Source organism: Rhinolophus sinicus, linkage group LG04 (assembly GCF_036562045.2).
Source record: "Rhinolophus sinicus isolate RSC01 linkage group LG04, ASM3656204v1, whole genome shotgun sequence".
Classification (NCBI taxonomy): Eukaryota; Metazoa; Chordata; class Mammalia; order Chiroptera; family Rhinolophidae; genus Rhinolophus; species Rhinolophus sinicus.
In genome coordinates, this window is record NC_133754.1 from 774853 (window position 1) to 792517 (window position 17665).

The 17665-nt window shown below is 51.9% G+C and overlaps 1 protein-coding gene across 11 annotated transcripts in view; it reads left to right on the forward strand.

Annotated features, from left to right (window-relative positions):
- Positions 1-17665, forward strand: part of ARHGEF10 (Rho guanine nucleotide exchange factor 10) — a 112837-nt gene that overhangs the window by 60587 nt on the left and 34585 nt on the right. For 10 of the 11 annotated variants that reach the window (XR_012495418.1, XM_019737575.2, XM_019737572.2 and 7 more), the window contains 9 exons: positions 1286-1400; positions 1633-1739; positions 6664-6741; positions 6974-7153; positions 8636-8752; positions 10476-10568; positions 12424-12594; positions 14567-14712; positions 17123-17304. Coding sequence is in view for 10 of the 11 variants with exons in the window: in XM_019737575.2 (XP_019593134.2) it covers positions 1286-1400; positions 1633-1739; positions 6664-6741; positions 6974-7153; positions 8636-8752; positions 10476-10568; positions 12424-12594; positions 14567-14712; positions 17123-17304 (1189 nt within the window). In the remaining variant the exon portion in view is untranslated. The remainder of the gene's footprint in view (positions 1-1285; positions 1401-1632; positions 1740-6663; positions 6742-6973; positions 7154-8635; positions 8753-10475; positions 10569-12423; positions 12595-14566; positions 14713-17122; positions 17305-17665) is intronic. The other variant, XM_074329274.1, reaches the window with a different exon arrangement.

Here is a 17665-nt window from a genome sequence, read left to right on the forward strand (position 1 = left end):
CTCCCCCAGACTCCCCTGAGGCTCCCCTCAGGTCCCCCCTCAGGCTCCCACCTCAGGTCCCCCTCATGTTCTCCCCTTCAGGCTCCCCTCAGGCTCCCTCTCAGACTCCCCTGAAGTTCCCCCTCATGTTCTCCCCTTGTCAGGCTGCCCCTCAGACTCCACCCTCAAGTCCCTCTCCCCCCAGACTCCCCCTCAGGCTCCCCTGTCAGGTTCCCCCGCTCAGGTCCCCCCCTCAGGCTCCCCCCTCAGGTCCCCCCTCAGGCTCCCCACTCAATCCAGACGGCTGGGCTGGCGCCCCTTTGCACAAACACAGCTGGGTGGCACCCCTGAAGGTCTGATCCTGGGGTGCGTGGGCAGGAGAAGGCAGGCTCAAGGCCAGGAATAGACAGCAGATAGGCGAGCAGGCAAGGTCCTGGGGGCTCCTTTGCTAGAATACACTTTCCAGGAGGACGAGGAATTACTTGGAAAGGATACTGCTTTGTCGCATAGGAGGTCATACGGGTTTTCTCTAAAAGAAGAATCACTTGGTGCCCAATGGCCAGTGCCTCAGACATTAGAGTTTTAAAGAATCAGAAATGTAAATTAAATGCCTACACCTGCCCTTGGAAGCTGTTGAGCACTACTGGCTCGTCTAAGTGTCGTACCAAGACCCTGGCTCGAGGGACCCACAGCCAACAAACGGCCCTGCGTGGGTCTGGATTTTCTGACCTAACCCCCGGCAAAGGAGCCAAGGCGACTGTTCCTCCATCTGTCCTGTCACATAACTCCATCCGGCCATTTGGATGGGCACAGGCTGCTCCATGAGGTGGGCAGGTCCCACCTGAGGCTGGGACTTGGCTCCACCTGGGCAGGCGCAGGAAGGCTCCCCCGGTGGGGCGCCCAGTGGCAGGGGGTGCAGTGCAGGTTCGGCCAGGGTTCTGCTGTTTCCTATGCTTTGCCGTTTACCACCTGTGGGCTTTCGTTTCTCCACCTGCCATGTCTACAAATCTCTTTGTGTTTATAAGTGATTATAATAAAAATGAGGACTGAATTTTAAATGTAGCAGGAAATTTTGTAACCAAGTCAAAGAAGGGCTCTGTTTTTAAAGTTTGTTTTTCCATTTTTTAAAATACAAACCCTAAACAACTATGCGCTCACAACAGCCAAAAAAGCTCTCCCAGATCCAAAAGCCAATTTCAGGTGACATTTCAAGACCCAACTACTTGACAGTATTCTTTTAAAATAAATTAAAAGCAACAAGTAGGTTTGTGTGGAGTTGCCCACCTCTCATGTCTCCCTTTTTTAGGTGCAGAAGCTCATGAAGGCTGCGAAGGAAGGTACCAAGGACGGGCTTGAGAAGACAAAAGCCGCCGTGAAGAGGGGCCGCTCTTTCATTCGCACCAAGTCCTTCATTTCACAAGGTCTGTGGCCCAGGAAGCCCTCCCACCCCCTCATGGGCGCCCCCTGCGCTTCCTACGCTTCTTCCGGCCTGGTTTCCCTGGGGGGCATGGGGACTGTCTCAGGGGGCACACTCTGCAAGCAGCGGACAGTTAAGTTAACTCTGTAGGTATTGTTCTCACAGGCATTTACTGCACAAATGTTCTGAGTGTATTATTTGAGTGTCAAACCAGTGTGTTCTGACTTTGTTTTAAGATCACAGGCTTGGCCTTGAAGAAGAGCAGGACTTATTCATCGATGTTGACTGCAGGCACCCTGAGGCCGTCCTGACCCCAATGCCAGAGGGTTTATCTCAGCAGCAGGTAGGGGGCTGGGCAGGAGGCGCTCGGGGCTGCTCGCAACATCTATGAACGTTGGCAAACTGGCTGCGAAGGACCTGTGTCCCCGGCTTCCGCCACCTCGTCCATCCACAGGGCTTGTCCACTGGCTTCTCCTGGTCCAGCAGTTAAAGGGTTAACAGTGGGCCCCTCCAGTGCTGGCCAGGGCAGTGGCCTGGGCTTGGACGTTCTGGTCCTTAAGTATTTTGAGTATCACTCTCAGTTGGCTATGAGAAATGTGTGGCACTGACGTTCTTTGTGACAGTTCCTTGCACTAGTTCATGTAGGACAGCTTTACAAAGAGACAACAAGTGGGTATGTGTAAAGTGCGTGTGTAGTCTTAGTGCCTAAGACTGAGACGGATGTGATAGCTTCCCAACAACTACTGAGATTATCTGAGTATAAATTAATTTCTTAATCTCTGGAAGTAGGTAGCAGAGGGTTTCCATTTGTTATTTTAAGTAAAAGAAACGTTGAACAAGAGGTACCACAGAGTTTGAGAGCTTTATGGGGGGATAGCTTTGGACAGGATTTGGTTTGAGTTCTTTTCCATGTGGGCAGCGAGAGAGAGAGAGAGAGAGAGAGAGTAGATTGATGACAGAGACAGATTAGTAGGTGGGTGATGGATGATGTAAATAGATCCTATATCTACCTAGGTAGGTAGGTAGATTGATAGATGACAAATAGATTATATAGATAGATGAACAGACAGATACACGTCATATAGAGCATAGATAAAGAAAAATAACAGAAATGCTTAGTGGTAAGTTCAGAGTCTAAAAAAGGTGAAAAGCTGAGTGGAAAAGGCTGCAGCAGGCTGGGAAAGGTCAGGCAGCAAGGAGGCCTGCGTGTCACATGTGGGAGGGGGACACGAGGAGGTGGGAGTGGCATTCAGGAGGGAAAAGTGGGGCCAGAGGACGTGGTTTGACCTGCCTGAGTCGCAGAGCGAGGATACGTGATGACAGCTTGCGGGGTTCAGCGCCCCCCCGGGCCCATGGTCTGGGCCGCCTGTGCCCCACACACTTCATCTCTCCTGGTCCTCTCTGTCCCTCTATGTCACACGTCTCGCAGAGGAGGACACCAAGGCCCAGGGCGGTCACTGATGGTGATGGCAGTGTACAGTAGGCGTGTTCGAGTCTGATTTCCAATCTCAGTCTCTGACCCCAAAACGTTCTGTGCCCCCTGGCAACGTGATGCGGTGCTGGCGGAAGGTTGTGCACAGTTCTCATGGGAACAAAGAACCTGCCTCCGAGGTTCGGCTCACACCTCACTTCGCCTCACGGGATTGAGAATAATCTGGACATTCCTGCCAGGCCTCCAGCCTTAGCTGTCTGGGCCTCTGGCCACTTACGGGCTCTCCGTGCTTGTCAAGGGGACGCAGGATGAGCAGGACTTGGACTGTTCCTGGGTGACTCGATGCTGCAGTGTGACAGCCTAGCAGCCCAGGGTGATATGGTAGAGCCTGGGATGCAATAGGAGGGCAGCTGCGTGGCGTCCCCGTCCAGGCTGAGGCCTGAGGCAGTGAGTGGGGGTTGTGAGCGTCTGTTAGGAGCCTGGGGGATCAGAACCGACACACACACCTGCCGGTCTGAGGCGGGGTGGTGACAGCGAGTGGTCTGCAATAAGAGCAGCATGGAGGCAAAGGCAGCCCTGTGCTGAGCCAGGAGGCGCGGCTCGGCTGGTGACATGACTTCTGTAAGCCCCCTGTTCCTGGGATGCGATGGTGTCTGCCTGTATGTCCCCATGACACCACAGTGACGGCTGAGTGATGTGAGCAAGGAAAGGGCTTTGCCTGCGTCCTGTGCGGTGTAGTCATCCCGGAAAACAGGGCCGGCACTGCAATCGCAAAATACCATTTGTGCTCAGCATTTCTGTGTTTGCTTCCAGCCTGCTCTTACCCTCAGGACGTGACGGCATCCCCCACGGGCTCCCCAGGGTGCACACGCGTCCCCCACAGGCTCCTCAGGACACACACGCGTTCCCCACGGGCCATCGTGTGTTCTCCAGGGGCTTCCTCCTGAAAGGTCAACCAGGTGTCGATACTCTTTAGTTCTTTTTCCCCACAATTGAAATCAGGTAGTATAACTGCAACTTAAAATGCTGCATATCAGCTTTCTTCTCATGCCCTATTGGGCGGTGTTGGGACGGAGTCCCAGAGAGCAGTTTCCAGATTCTCAGCCTCACGTGGGAAGGTGCTGGTTTGGTTATGCAACCCGCACATTTGCAGTACACAGCCCTATGTAGGCACTTATGTAACTAGTTGCATCAGCTGTAACCAGTTGGCCGTCAGCTATAACTAGTTGGCTGTCATCTGTAGTCAGTTGGCCGTCAGCTGTAACTAGCTGGCCATCAGCTATAACTAGTTGGCCGTCAACTATAACTAGTTGGCCGTCAGCTATAACCAGTTGGCCGTCAGCTATAACTAGTTGGCTGTCAGCTATAACTAGTTGGCTGTCAGCTGTAGTCAGTTGGCCATCAGCTGTAACCAGCTGGCCGTCAGCTATAACCAGTTGGCCGTCAGCTATAACCAGCTGGCCGTCAGCTGTAACCAGCTGGCCGTCAGCTGTAACCAGTTGGCCGTCAGCTGTAGTCAGTTGGCCGTCAGCTGTAACCAGGTGGCCGTCAGCTGTAACCAGCTGGCCGTCAGCTGTAACCAGGTGGCCGTCAGCTGTAACCAGTTGGCCGTCAGCTGTAACCAGGTGGCCGTCAGCTGTAACCAGGTGGCCGTCAGCTGTAACCAGTTGGCCGTCAGCTGTAACCAGGTGGCCGTCAGCCACTACTGCTCTTTACGCTATATAAATGCCGTGGCTGCGTTAGCAAGTGCAGATGGTATGGATCCTACTTCCTGTGTCTCCCTGGCCACCAGCCAGACTGGTGCAGGAGGACCCCTGGTTGGGGTACTGGTAGATGTTTGCTTTTTGTGTCTCACCGGCCACCATTGAGAATATAGCGGTATGAATCCCCATCCATGGCTCCGTTGTGGTTCCTTTTCAGCCTCACCATCACCTACATTCACTTGCCGGGAGCTGAGCCACTGCATTACAAGTGGAAAAACAACAGAAAGCCCTTTTTAATTTTATGGGTTGTCCTCGACTTGAAAAGTACCATTGATGATGATGCAAAGGGTCCTGTCCCTTCACCCTGGAGGACAAGAAACCTCCCTCCAGCGGCTCCTGGTCTGGCTGTTGCATCCTCAGCTGGGCCCCCTCTCCTGGTTTGTTCTCGGGCTTTGGCAGAAAAGCTCATTTCGGTGATGGATTCTCCTCTGTGACCTTCGTGTTGGGGTCTCAGTAGCACCGGGATGTTGGGGCCTCACCATTGCCTCCTGCTGTGCTGGGCAAGTAGCCCTCACGCTGAATTGAACTGCGGGAAGGGCAGCCTAACAGGCAGGATCCACAAACCTGGGGGATTTCTTTGGCTGTACTTTTGTATTTTTAAGTTGTCTTATATCAATTCCAGGGCCTTTGATCAGATATATCAGTATCATCTCAGCACTTTTAAAAAATGAATATGCTTCCTAATAAGATCCCAAATATTCTGACTGCAGACTTGAAGTAGTGTCTGGGGGTCTAGATTTGGGGAGAGGCTGACCTAGGTCTGACCCTCTGCCGGTTTGGGGAGTGACTTGGTCCCGGGGTCTAACTCGCAAGCCAAGGTGACACAGGGCCATGTGGCTGGGCTTTGGCTGAGGGTCCCTGGCTGAAGTTTCAAGCCTTGTGTGCTTATATTTCAATCTCAGACACAGCTGTGCATAAAGAAAACATATCACTTTCTTTATTAAGTATCCAGAAAGGTTGACTTTGTCTCAGTTTTGTGAACTGACTCGTCCTTTTTGTAAAGAAGAGAACTCCCTTGTCAGTAGGGCTTCGTAGGCCTAGTTGTCCTGCTGGTTACCTGGATGCCTTTGCTTTGGGAAGAATCCGTCCCTGCCCACCAGGTGGCGCTGTGGTCTCTGTAAATAGAGCACATTGAGCTGGGGGTGGGTAGGAGGGCCCGGGCTCTGTGTGTGTGTGTGTGTGTGGGGGGGGGGTCCCGGGCTCTGTGTGTGTGCGTGTGTGTGTGTGTGTGATCCCGGGCTGTGTGTGTGTGTGTGTGTGTGTGTGTGTGTGGTCCCGGGCTGTGTGTGTGTGTGTGTGTGTGTGTGTGTCAGAAGCAGCCGTATTGTAACTTTCTGCCCTGTTTTCCATTTATTGGCACAAATAACTTGCCAGAATGTGTCTAGGCTCGATGAAAATGCCAAGTACCGTCATTGGCCTTGAAGCTCAGGCATCTTATAGCCAGAGATCTGTACTTGTGTGCACTTCAGTGATGAAAACCAAACACACGCTAGTGTTTGGCAGGCAGGCCTGTCAGATTGCACAGGACTTTTTGCACCTCGAAATTCCATTAGTCATTGGCTGACTGTGCTCAAAGGTGAATTTTTGCCAAAAAAATCCTTTCCTCCACCTTCCAAAAGCTTTTTTTTCCCTTATAACTTTGGAATAATGATTTTATTATGTAAGTGTTGCCAGTAGCATTCTTTGAGTTACCAGGGCTGTTTTTTTAACCCTTAATTTACACAGGAAACATGTACTTTGTGTGGGGCACATCCATGACAGTTGGCAGTGCAGTTCACACGTTGCATGTGTGAGTGAACTTGTTAGTGCTGTGATTTTACTTGCAGTAGTTACAACTTATAAGTTGAGGTTAAAAAATTATAATTGTTCCAATGGGTGAGGTATGTTTTGTTCCTATAGTGCTAGTGAGTTAACACTGTTTAAAATAGTTTAGAGGCCTTCAGGGGTTTCGTCTACTTACTATTTTGAAAACGAAACCCAAAAACCTTGTTTATCAACAAGCCTCAAGTAGTAGAAGTACAGTTTATCTGTATGAAGTAATTTCCTGTCATTGTATTTTCAAATTCCAACAGGTTGTAAGAAGGTATATTCTGGGTTCGATTGTCGACAGTGAGAAGAAGTACGTAGAGGCCCTCACAAGGATTTTGGAGGTACCCAGATGTCACAGTACAGCTCATATGCATATTCTCGTAACGTTTTTGCATAGATATTTTTGTTACATGTAGGCATTATATGTGGACCATGAAATACTCAAATGTGTAGAATGCTCGGAAGAATTGAAAGACTGAGTCAGGATGTGTTTTAACATAAGTATAACTTATGTAAGGACGTTTCTCCACATTCTTTGGTCTTGATGAAAGCCTGCGTGTGTCTGTCTCTTAGCAATACGAGAGGCCGCTGTCCGAGATGGAGCCCAAGGTTCTGAGCGACCGGAAGCTGAGGGTGGTGTTCCGCCGCGTCAAGGAGGTCCTACAGTGTCACTGCATGTTCCAGATCGCGCTGGCCAGCCGCGTGGCCGAGTGGGACTCTGTGGAGATGATCGGAGACGTCTTCGTGGCCTCGGTGAGTGGGCCAGCGTGCCCGCGGGCTGCAGTATGCCCTTCCGATCCGGGTTGGTGTTTCACAGGACGTTAGTGTCCGAGGAGCGAGCCACGCTGCCATCCTGCACCACCAGCCAGCTGCCGCACCAGGATGCTCGGTCGTGAGCATTTGCAAGGGAAGCGGACAGTGGGCGCTGCTGGGAAGACCAGAGGAATGGCAGAGGTCGGGGGGAGGGGATCTGAAATGTGCAGCTGCCACTGCACGGAGTTCTGGGCACAGGAACAGGCAGTGTGCTCAGGCGTCTGTGTGGGGCGGGCTTGCTTGGGAAGCACGCTGGGATGTTGTCCCGGTTAAGCCCTTGGGCGTGAGGTCTCTCCCCCCTGGGGACAATGGGACACCCTGTGGGGAAATGCCTGCCTGTTTCTCAGACTTGTGCTGTGACTGGGTCGAGAGGGAGCCAGGCTAAGGCAGCAGCCGTTTTTCCACTCCTGGTATGGGAGCCGTTTAGGTTAGCTGCCTGGAAACCATTTTATTTTTGGTCCATTTGTGAATCACACGTAATGTGTGTTGCTCAGTTTCCCACTGAGATATCGGAAATTATGCATAAAACACAATGGATTCTCTGATTGATTTAAGACAATAATGCTGTCAAAGGGCTATGTAGGCTTGCAGGTTTTTGGTGTTCATATACTTACGTGAATGCTATAATAATCATACATGAAACCTTCGCCTTTTTCCTGTATAACTTATATGTGTGTAAGTTACAGGATGCTTTGAAATAACCTGGAAACAAAGTTCTCACTAAAATGTTTGCATAATCCCCTTCAGGGGTCTTGGTGACAAACTGAAAATAAATATTGGGCATTTACGTGGTTACTGCATTTTCTGCCGATTTATTATTGTTACGGTTATTAGATGGCAGCACCCTTCTCTAAGTGACGCTCACACCAGCTGTCCACCTGTGTGTCGTGCTTCCATCCTGGAGGATGTGTGGATCGTTACGAACCACACAGAGTGAGGCTCACGTTTGTGCCTCTTGGGGACTGTGTGTTTCTGGGAGCACAGGACAGTGAGCCTACCTGGCAACCCCCCCGCAGCCGGGACACGCAGGGTGGGGGCCACCTTCCCGCAGGGAGTGGCGAACGCCTGCTGTCAGGGCCGGGACTTCTGTGCCCTGAGCTGCATGACAGTCTTTCCTGGAGGTGGGACCCACAGGAGAGGACCCGCAGGAGTTTAAAGAAGGATGTGTGTAGTCAGGGACGTTTCCTGATGGAGACCCAGCCTGCCACGGTTTGGAACCAGGATGCCTCTAAGTGCCTGGGTCAGCCGAACAGTCACACCGCCTTTGAAACAGGGCCCGGCAGGTGTGTTTGCACATTGCATCACGGTCATGCTCGTCTGACGGGTATCGCAGGGGCTGGGTCTCCAGGTGTTTTGTTCTGACTGGAGAGGCAGCCTGTGCACACTGCGAGGTTTATGTTCCCCACCTTCTCCCGATTCCAGTTTTCCAAGTCCATGGTGCTGGACGCGTACAGTGAGTACGTGAACAACTTCAGCACGGCTGTGGCGATCCTCAAGAAAACATGCGCTACGAAGCCCGCGTTTCTGGAATTTCTGAAGGTAAGCAGGGGCTTTTCCCCATGTTGCGTTTCGACACCCTCTGATAACAGGTTCCGTGTCAAGTGCTTCACAGTGAAATGTTAGCTGGCCTTGCCTCCAGGTCAGGACGTCGTCCATCACGAGGCTGAGCTCCTCGGGGCCCCCGTGCCAGACGCACAGCTAGTTTGCAGCGGCAGCATAGCTTTCAAAAGCTTTTGCAGCTCTTTAAATGCATGTGATGGCTGCAGGGGCCGTCAGGAAGTGGGGTTCAGGTCCCGAGGATGCTGCCTTTTGCTTCCTGTTCTTTACCGTGACACTGGGACTCAGGAGCAGCCCTGGGGATGTGTGCTGACGTGTGTGGTGTCCGAGTCAACACTGTGAGCCGATCCTTGGAGCAGCCCAGAGGGTCTGACGGGTGGGGAGGCCCCTCCCCAAGGACGCTTGACTCTGAAGTCGTGCACAGTCCCCTCATGCGTGTGCACGTGTGACATTTCACAGCAGCAGGGCAGCCCTGTCACAGGCTGGGGTGTGAGTGGGACAAGAGAGCCCACCACACACTGAGCCAGGTTAAAGCTCCCCTCGACCCGTGGCCACCGCCGGCCCCAAGCCCCATTGGTGTGGTGAGACCCTGAGCCAGACTGTTCCAGCTACGTGGGAATTGCTGCTCCCTTCAGCCACTGAACGCAGGGAGGTCAAGGGTTTTTCTCGCCAACTATGTTTTATGTGTATTTGAGCTGAAAAATGCCCTCTACCCCCGCCACGCTGCAGGAACACAGCGGGGTCAGTTAGGGTTTCTAGGACACGCACCAGCCGCCGCTGAGGAGAGCTGCCGTCCTCTTATACTGCTTTCTCTTGGGGAAGAAAACACGGGATGATTTGAACACTCACTTGTTCTGAGGATTGTACGGTCTTGCTGACATGTCAGCACAGAGGGCATCACAGCCCTCACTCGTCAGCTCAGTGCCTGACGGGCAGCCTGGGGTGGAAGGCCTGCCCCACCCCATGTCACCACCACCCAGGGACCTGGTGTCTGGGGGCACAGATGCTCCAGCTGGGCTAGGCTGGGCTTTGCCGGCCACACGCAACCCCATGGCTGCAGCGCCTGCCCCACTGTGTGGCTGGCCAGCCGGCTGGAGCACCTCCGAGCTCTGTGGCCAGTCAGGGCGACAGGTGAGGTGGCCCCGTGGCAGGGAGAGGAGCCCTCGGCCAGAACTCCTGTGGGAGCCTCTCCTGGGGCAGCTCGGCCAGAGCACAGACCCTGGGACAGCCTGGACCCCCACGCTGTCCTACCCAGAGCTAAGCCTGATGTGGGGTTTGGCCCACACACAGGACGAGCAGTGGCTGCCTGAAGGGCCTGCGACTGAACTTGGGATTCTGTGAGCTCCTCTTGGCGACTGCACGTTTCGTGTGGTTGTAGAATCTCAGAAACTAGCTCAGTCCTTAGAGGAGTAAAATTCACCTGTAAGGTGATCAGCGGTGGCTCTTAACATGTGGGAGAAAAACAACCCAACATTCTGCTTCCAAAACCAGCCCCGACCGCTGGGGGCCAGGTGCCAGGAGGTGTGTGTGAGGTGACAGGAGGTGCAGGAAGGATTCCGAAGCCAGTCAGGATGAAAGGTGCCCCAGGGTCTGTCAGGGTGCAGGTCCCCAGGAGTGTCCCCGGAGACCTGGCAGGGGAGTGGGCAGCCCTGTAGTCAGGGCGGGGCCTGTGCCCTGACGCGGAGCCGCCTGACTGTCCCCACAGCAGACCCAGGAGTCCAGCCCCGACCGCGTCACCCTCTACAGCCTGATGATGACGCCCATCCAGAGGTTCCCTCAGTTCATCCTGCTGCTCCAGGTACCAGCTCGTCTCCGTGGGCCCTGTCTTCCATGTCATGCGGGCCCTTTGGAGCCGGCACTGCCTCTCCTCTGTGTGGGGCGGGGTGCATGGGACCTCCGCCGGCCTGGGTCCTGCGGTTTGCTTCTGTTGTGACACTCACTCCCGGGAAAGGTTCTGGGTCAGGGCTCGTCCCACAGGACAACCCCACGTCAGCGCCAGTCGCAAGTAGTGGGTGGGGCTGTTGGAAGTGGGAAGTCGGGGCTGGGCTGGAAGTGCCGGCTGGTTGGTTCTAATAGCTGGTTGGTTCCTCTGGCTACCAGCCCCACCCTGAAGCCGTTTAGGGCCCATCATGAGCATGGACTCAGGTGTGGTTGGAGGCGTCTGTCGTGTATAACGGCAAGTGCTGCTTTACCCCTGTCACTCAGAAATTCCTAGGGTTTCAGGGGCTCTGGGCCTCGACTGGGGACAAAGACCGAGTTAAAAAGTCTGGGTTTTAACTGCACAGCAGCTCTTGGCACTGGGGAGCTGGCTGGCCTCGGGGCACCAGGCAGACAGACATCGGCTCCTTTCCGGCTGGGCTGGGTCCTGGTCCACAGGGCCGGGGCAGGCCCCAAACCAGCCGTGCCAGTCCCTAAGTTAGTCATCTGCTGACAGGAGGGGGCACCCTGAGGAAGAGATTGCCCTTCGGACCTGCTGGTTTAGACAAACAGCTCTCGGCTCCATTTGCCGATTTGAACAGCAAAGCTGGTTTTGGGTGCAGATAGGAGATCACGTCAGGAAGACTGCCCTCCTGTTGGCCAGGCTGTCAGGCTGCCCACACGCACGTGGCCACCTCCAGTCTGCCCTCACGTCAGTGAATGGCAGGGCGTCTGTCAGGGAGCCACTCCTGGCCTCGCGATGGCTCAGCTGCCTCTGCTCAGGTCAGACGGCTGCGCTTGTGCCAGCGGATTAAAATCAACTGAAGCGTAATAGTGACATCATCCAGCGGGGACTGGCGCTTGGGAAATACTGCCAGGTCCCCGGCCCTGAGATTTTTGTGCCTTTTATAACTGACCAAATCTGTGTGAAAAGTACTTATTAAATAAGGGTTGTCATAAAAATATGAACGAGGACACACATTAAAGTGTTAATATTGGCTATTTGTGTGCATAGGCTTATAGTCATTTTTAAAATTCTTTCTATTCACATATATCTTCCAATGTATGTTCACTTGTATTAGAATATTAATAACAAAAGCTGTTATTTTTCCAAAATCAAAATATCCAGAAAATGTGTTTTATTTCTTCAGTTGAGAAGTGTTTACTGAGCTCTTAATATGTGAAGACACTGTCAGTTTCTAGGGAGGTGTCATGTGGAGGTCGTAGGGTGGTGAGGAAGGGAGAGGTCAGGAAACCAATTAGACAGTTAGTTCTTTACACTGGGGTCTCAGAAAGGCAAACCATAGGGTGCAGGGAGGAGTCATCACATGGGCGACAGCGAGGGCAGAATAGCCTTAGGAACCACGCCTGTAACAGCAGATGCAGGCTGTTTTTGCAAACTGTTAGTCGGTGCTTTAGTTGTCATGGGTCACCAGTCTCCTCCAAGAGCTGACTGGCAAGAACACAGAAATTGTTGTGTTTGTGGTGTTCTTTCCTGGAAGTGCTGTGTTTTCCATGAATAGTGCCACGTACTGAGTTAATTTTGTTTTTGCAAAATCAGCCACGTCATGATTCACTTAGTTTATTATCCTTCCCAGAAGTAGCTGATGTCATGTCAGCTTTCAGTTGCCAGCTTGTGGGGGATGCGGTTGTGGGCGTTGGAAGTTTGTGGGTGGTAACTGCCTACTTCCCCATATCTGCAGTCACGTGTCCCTTTTGCCTCGTTTCTCCGAAAGGACATGTTGAAGAACACGTCCCGAGGACACCCAGACAGGCTGCCCCTTCAGATGGCGCTGACGGAGCTCGAGACATTAGCAGACAAGTTAAATGAAAGGAAAAGAGACGCTGACCAGCGCTGCGAAATGAAACAAATAGCAAAAGCCATAAATGAGAGATACCTGAACAAGGTTGACAGAGATTTCTTCAACTCCATTCTGAAATTACTTTGGCTTTTACTAATGTGCTGTGATTATTTCAGCCATTTATTACTAACCCTTGGAGCTTTTGGGATGATTCCCTTGGCCCTGGTTCTTAACTGGGAGCTGATGGAGAGCCTCAGGCGGTCACCACTGGGACTGTGAGCTTCAGAGTCTGTGGCTTTGTTTCTTCACAGATTCATGAGGTCCGCACATGGGCCCAGGACCACAGAAAGGTTTAGAGAACTCTTTTAGTGAGTTTTGCTTTTGAAATGCGGTGTTTCATTTTAGATAATCACAGTTAAAGCATAAAATGCATATGTTTTTATTTGTACTTGTCCGTGCATGGGCATGTAGTATTTATTGTGAAAAGTGATGCATGATGCAAGATGAAAGTAGGTCCTTTGCAAAGCTGTGTTTCAGCTGTCTGTTTACAGTCTTTTGCTGCGACAGTGGTCTGACTTTGGGTAAGCTTTACCGTCTGATTCCCTGGTCCTCAGGAGGGCTTCAGTTGTATGAGCTGCAGTAAATAATTACATGATATGTAATATCCCTGCTCCCTAATCACCTTTTGTTTTTGTCAGTAGGGTTAATTTCCTACCCTATAGTGACATTCACTAATTGAAATATAAGAACTTTACTGTGATACATTTTTTTATTTTAATTTCATTTTATTTTTATTTTTTCCCTTCTTCCGCCTCCCCCCCACTCTGGTTCAAGCCATTGTTTCTCAGTCTAGTTGTGTAGGACACAGCTCCCTGGCCCATGCTGGTGTTATGGGCCTTGCGCTCCCCCCCGCTGAGGCAGTCAGTCGGCCACTCACAGCGGCTCACGGCAGCTCTCGCTGACTGCTGACCACTCATGCTGGCAGCTGCTCATGGCAACACACAACAGCCAGCAGCAGCCCACATTGACCTATGGCTGCTCACAGCAGCCCAGATCCAGGGAGACCTGTTGTTCACAATCTTAGCTGTAGAGGGCACAGCTCACTGGCCCATGTGGGAATCGAACCGGCGACCTCGGCCACCGGGCCAGCCCTACTGTAATACATTTTAAGCGCAGGCTTTTTTTCTGATTCTGCAAGTGATTTACATACAAATTTTTCTCAGCAGAAAATGACATTAAGTGGTAGTTACCATTTAAAATCGGCTTCCCTGTGGCACTTGAGTATTTTACGCCCGTGCAGTGCAGAGAGTGGTCGGGTCCTTACTGCCCGCCCGCGTGCATGCACATAGCAGCGCCCTTCTGTGAGCGTGTCAGGGAAGGTGGAGGTTAGAACCGGAAGGCAGCGGAGCTCATCTGGGCTGAGGGTTCTGGGTTTTCCCGCGGCCCACTTGTTACAATAAGTGACTTCTACGTGGTCGGGTCATTTGGCGAATTAACACAAAGCACCTATCCAGAGAACCACGAGTATTTTGTTGGCACCCTAAGAAGAGGAGGTGTTGACTTCATTGTGCAATTCTGTGGGAAAGTGGCGTTACAAAATATCACTTTCAATTGTAAACACTCCGGGTTGATACAGTGTTACAAGTGGCAGAATGGTTTGCTCAGCCATAGAATGAGAGGAAGGAATGGAGTGTTTATCCAGAGGCGTCATTTACGGAGAAGGAATATGTGAGTGACAGGTGACAATAAATTAAGCCCTCATTTGTGGAATTGGTATCTCTTAGCTTAGAGGTGTGTTCACAGGGGAATAGATTCTTTTCATTGTTTAGAATAACTGGAACCCTGTCTGTAAAACATTTAGTAAAAAAGCCACTTTCTAAGCTTTAGTACATATGTGAAGCCTGATTGGGAACATGTGGGCCCTCTTTAAAGAAAACAGTCCGTAAAATTTTGTTGCTGTATACACTCGTTTTGTTGTTGTTGTTTGTTTGTTTTGCAAGACTTCTTTCTCATCCTTTTTCTTTCTTTGATAAACTCGATTGTGGTAACTGTGTCAAGTGTGACTTTGCATATTCAGCTTCTCAGCAGTGGAAACCGATACCTCATTCGATCTGACGATATGATAGAGACCGTTTACAATGACAGAGGAGAAGTTACGAAAACCAAAGAACGCCGGCTCTTCATGTTAAATGACGTGCTGATGTGTGCCACAGTCGGTGCCCGGTAAGGAACCATTTCATTCCCTAGACAGCTGTGGACCCACGTGCGGTTGGTGGGACACACAGGTGGTGATGTGCTAATTCTCACGCACGCCAAGAGCGTCTGTGTGCAGAGCTTGCACAGCCAGTCCTGTGACTCAGGGAAGCGCAGATGGACCAGACAGCGTGTTTCTAAGGGGTTGCTAGTCACTGCCGGCAGAAACTAGGGCCATGTAGGTGCACATTCTCCTTAAGCACGGCTGACACCGGAATTGGAAACTAAGTTGTTTCTTTTCTAACCCCCCTCAGCCATCCACAGTTCTTGTTTTGATCTTTGGCAAGTTCTTTTTCCTTAGCTGCTTCTCTATAAGTGTATTTATTTATTTCTTTAAAACACATTATTCTTTTTTTTTTCCCCACTGGGGAATATTGGGGAATATTGGGGAGTATGTTTCTCCAGGGCCCATCAGCTCCAAGTCATTGTCCTTCAATGTGTTGTGGAGGGCGCAGCTCAGCTCCAAGTCCAGTCGCCATTTTCAATCTTTAGTTGCAGGGGGCACAGCCCACCATCCCATGTGGGAATTGAACCGGCAACCTTGTTGTTGAGAGCTAACACTCTAACCAACTGAGCCATCCGGCTGCCCCTCTATAAATGTATTTTTGATAAATGTTTTTCTTACATAATTAAATTGCGTATATTCATATTCAGTGTAAACCAAGGAAATGAGTAAGGACACTTTATACTTCTTTCCTTTAACATCGTTTTACATCAGAACTGTTCCAGTACATAGGACACTCGTTGGTTGAGGATTTTAAAACATTTAAGGTCTTCAGATGAGGGAATTGACATACAACTGAATGAATGTGGGTGGTGCGATATGAAGTGGGGTCCTGAGCCGCTCAGAGTGGCTGTGAGAGTCAGTTCCATTCCCGGCGTTCGGGAAGCCAGTGGTGAACTGTTGGCGGTGTGAAGTTGTCTGCGCTGGGGGTATTGACACCGTGGAGAGTGGCCACTATGACAGAACGGGGCCCTCTCCTTCCAGTGAGAGCTGGCTGGTAGCATTTCCCAGCATACCACCACAGAGCAGAGTTTCATGCCTGTTGCCCTCACTCACCTGCCACCACACACTGCGGCTCCTCCTCCCGGGACCTCAGAGTGCCAGCAGGTGGCTGGCGGTGAGAATCTTGGCGCTCCATTGCAGTGCCACCTTCTCGGGACGCAAAAGGACTTGTACAGCCTCTAAGGACACCAAGACCCCGGCCGCCATCGCACTGAGGAGTCTGAAGTCAAACAGGAGGAACAGCGGCTTGGGTGCAGGGCCCTGGGCATCTGTCATTCTAAACACATTCCGATTCATAGCATATGCACCCTGTTTCGCTTCTTACTCACTGGGTGGCTTGTGCCTCCCCCTTTCCGCTTCCCATGGGACCGAAGTGGAAATGGAAGCAGGACCCTCTGACATCAGGGAGGTTGGGTGGCGTGGGTGTGAATGGGCTCCCAGTAAGTCAAGGGCTTCGGTTTAAAGGCTGGCAGTTGGCACGTTGGGCGTTGCTCCCTGCACCTGGACTGTGCACACACATGCACACGCACACACAATGCACACGTGCACACACGCACACACATGTGCACATACACACGCGTGCACACGCACGCACGCGCACACGCACACACGCGCGCATGCACACACGTGCACACACATGCACGTACACACGTGCACGTGCATGCGCACACGCACACACACACATGTGCATGCACGCACGCACACACACACGTGAAGAAAAGCAAAATGTGATTCTCACTGGCTGTGCTTCTGCAAGGGCAGGCTTTCCTGTGCAGGCGCCGGAACACAGGTGTCTGCTCTGGTGTTCTCTGCCCACCCGGCCTGCCCGGCTGTACAAGTGTGTTTTGTGTTTCTCTGCATTTTTGTTCCAGGTGTGAAAACAGAAGAACATAATCTGTATGGGTCATGGGATTTTTTTCCATTTCATTTCCACATACTAAGTATTTTAATCATGGCGTTTAATGACCTGATTTAATCTTATTAAAATGGTTATACTGTACCAAGTGAGAGGGCATGTCAGTGTTACCCCACATCACACAGTTGGCATAACTGTGCCCACGTAGATTTGCCCCGTTAACGTATTTGCCAGAACACTTGAGCATCGTGGCTCAGATGGCCACCAGGAAGCAGCCAGCTGGCTCCTTTGGGCTTTCAGGAGGTATGTCATGTGTCCTGTGTTCTCTGGGTTAGACTAGGAGCCTCCGCCCTGTCATCTAATTGGGGGCCTCCTCATGCAGCCAATGGTAACTACAGGTGAGCACGTCAGAGCACTGTGACACGGCCATGCAGGCATTCCTCTGGGGACATCTCCGGGACAGAGAGGGTCCCTGTGTCATTGTTCACAAAGTAAAAACCTGCCGGTTTTTGTTTTAGCACCTCACATGACAGCAGTGCCCTCACACCGACCAGCCAAAGGTACCTGCTGAAGTGGAGCGTCCCCCTGGGACATGTGGAGGTGATTGAGTACGGCCGGAGCGTGGGTGGAAGCGAGCTCAGCCGAGGTGCCGTGCCACACCCCCCCGGGAGCCTGGCCGTGGTGGCTGGTGTGAAGCCACGTAAGTGACACGTCACTCAAGTGTTTACAGAGGGGGCTGGTGTGCTCTGGGACAGAACTAGCCTCTGACACTGTTAAGAAGACCCGTTAAAGTGGCAACTGTTGGAGTGTGCGTTTTATGTTGGTGGGTGAACGAGGACCTTGGGATGTGTCCCCGTGGGCGAGCATCCTTTGGACTCAAGACCAAGCACTCCTGCACATGGGACGTTTGGTTTCTGTTCTGTGTTTGCCACGAGTCATGAGGACTGGGCCCCTCCTGCGTGAGCACTGAATTGGCGCTCAGGAGGTCCTGGCATGTGGATGGGGCCCCAGGTCAGCTCTGTGCCAGACCAGCTCCTCGCCCCTCCCCCTCTGCTTCAGCA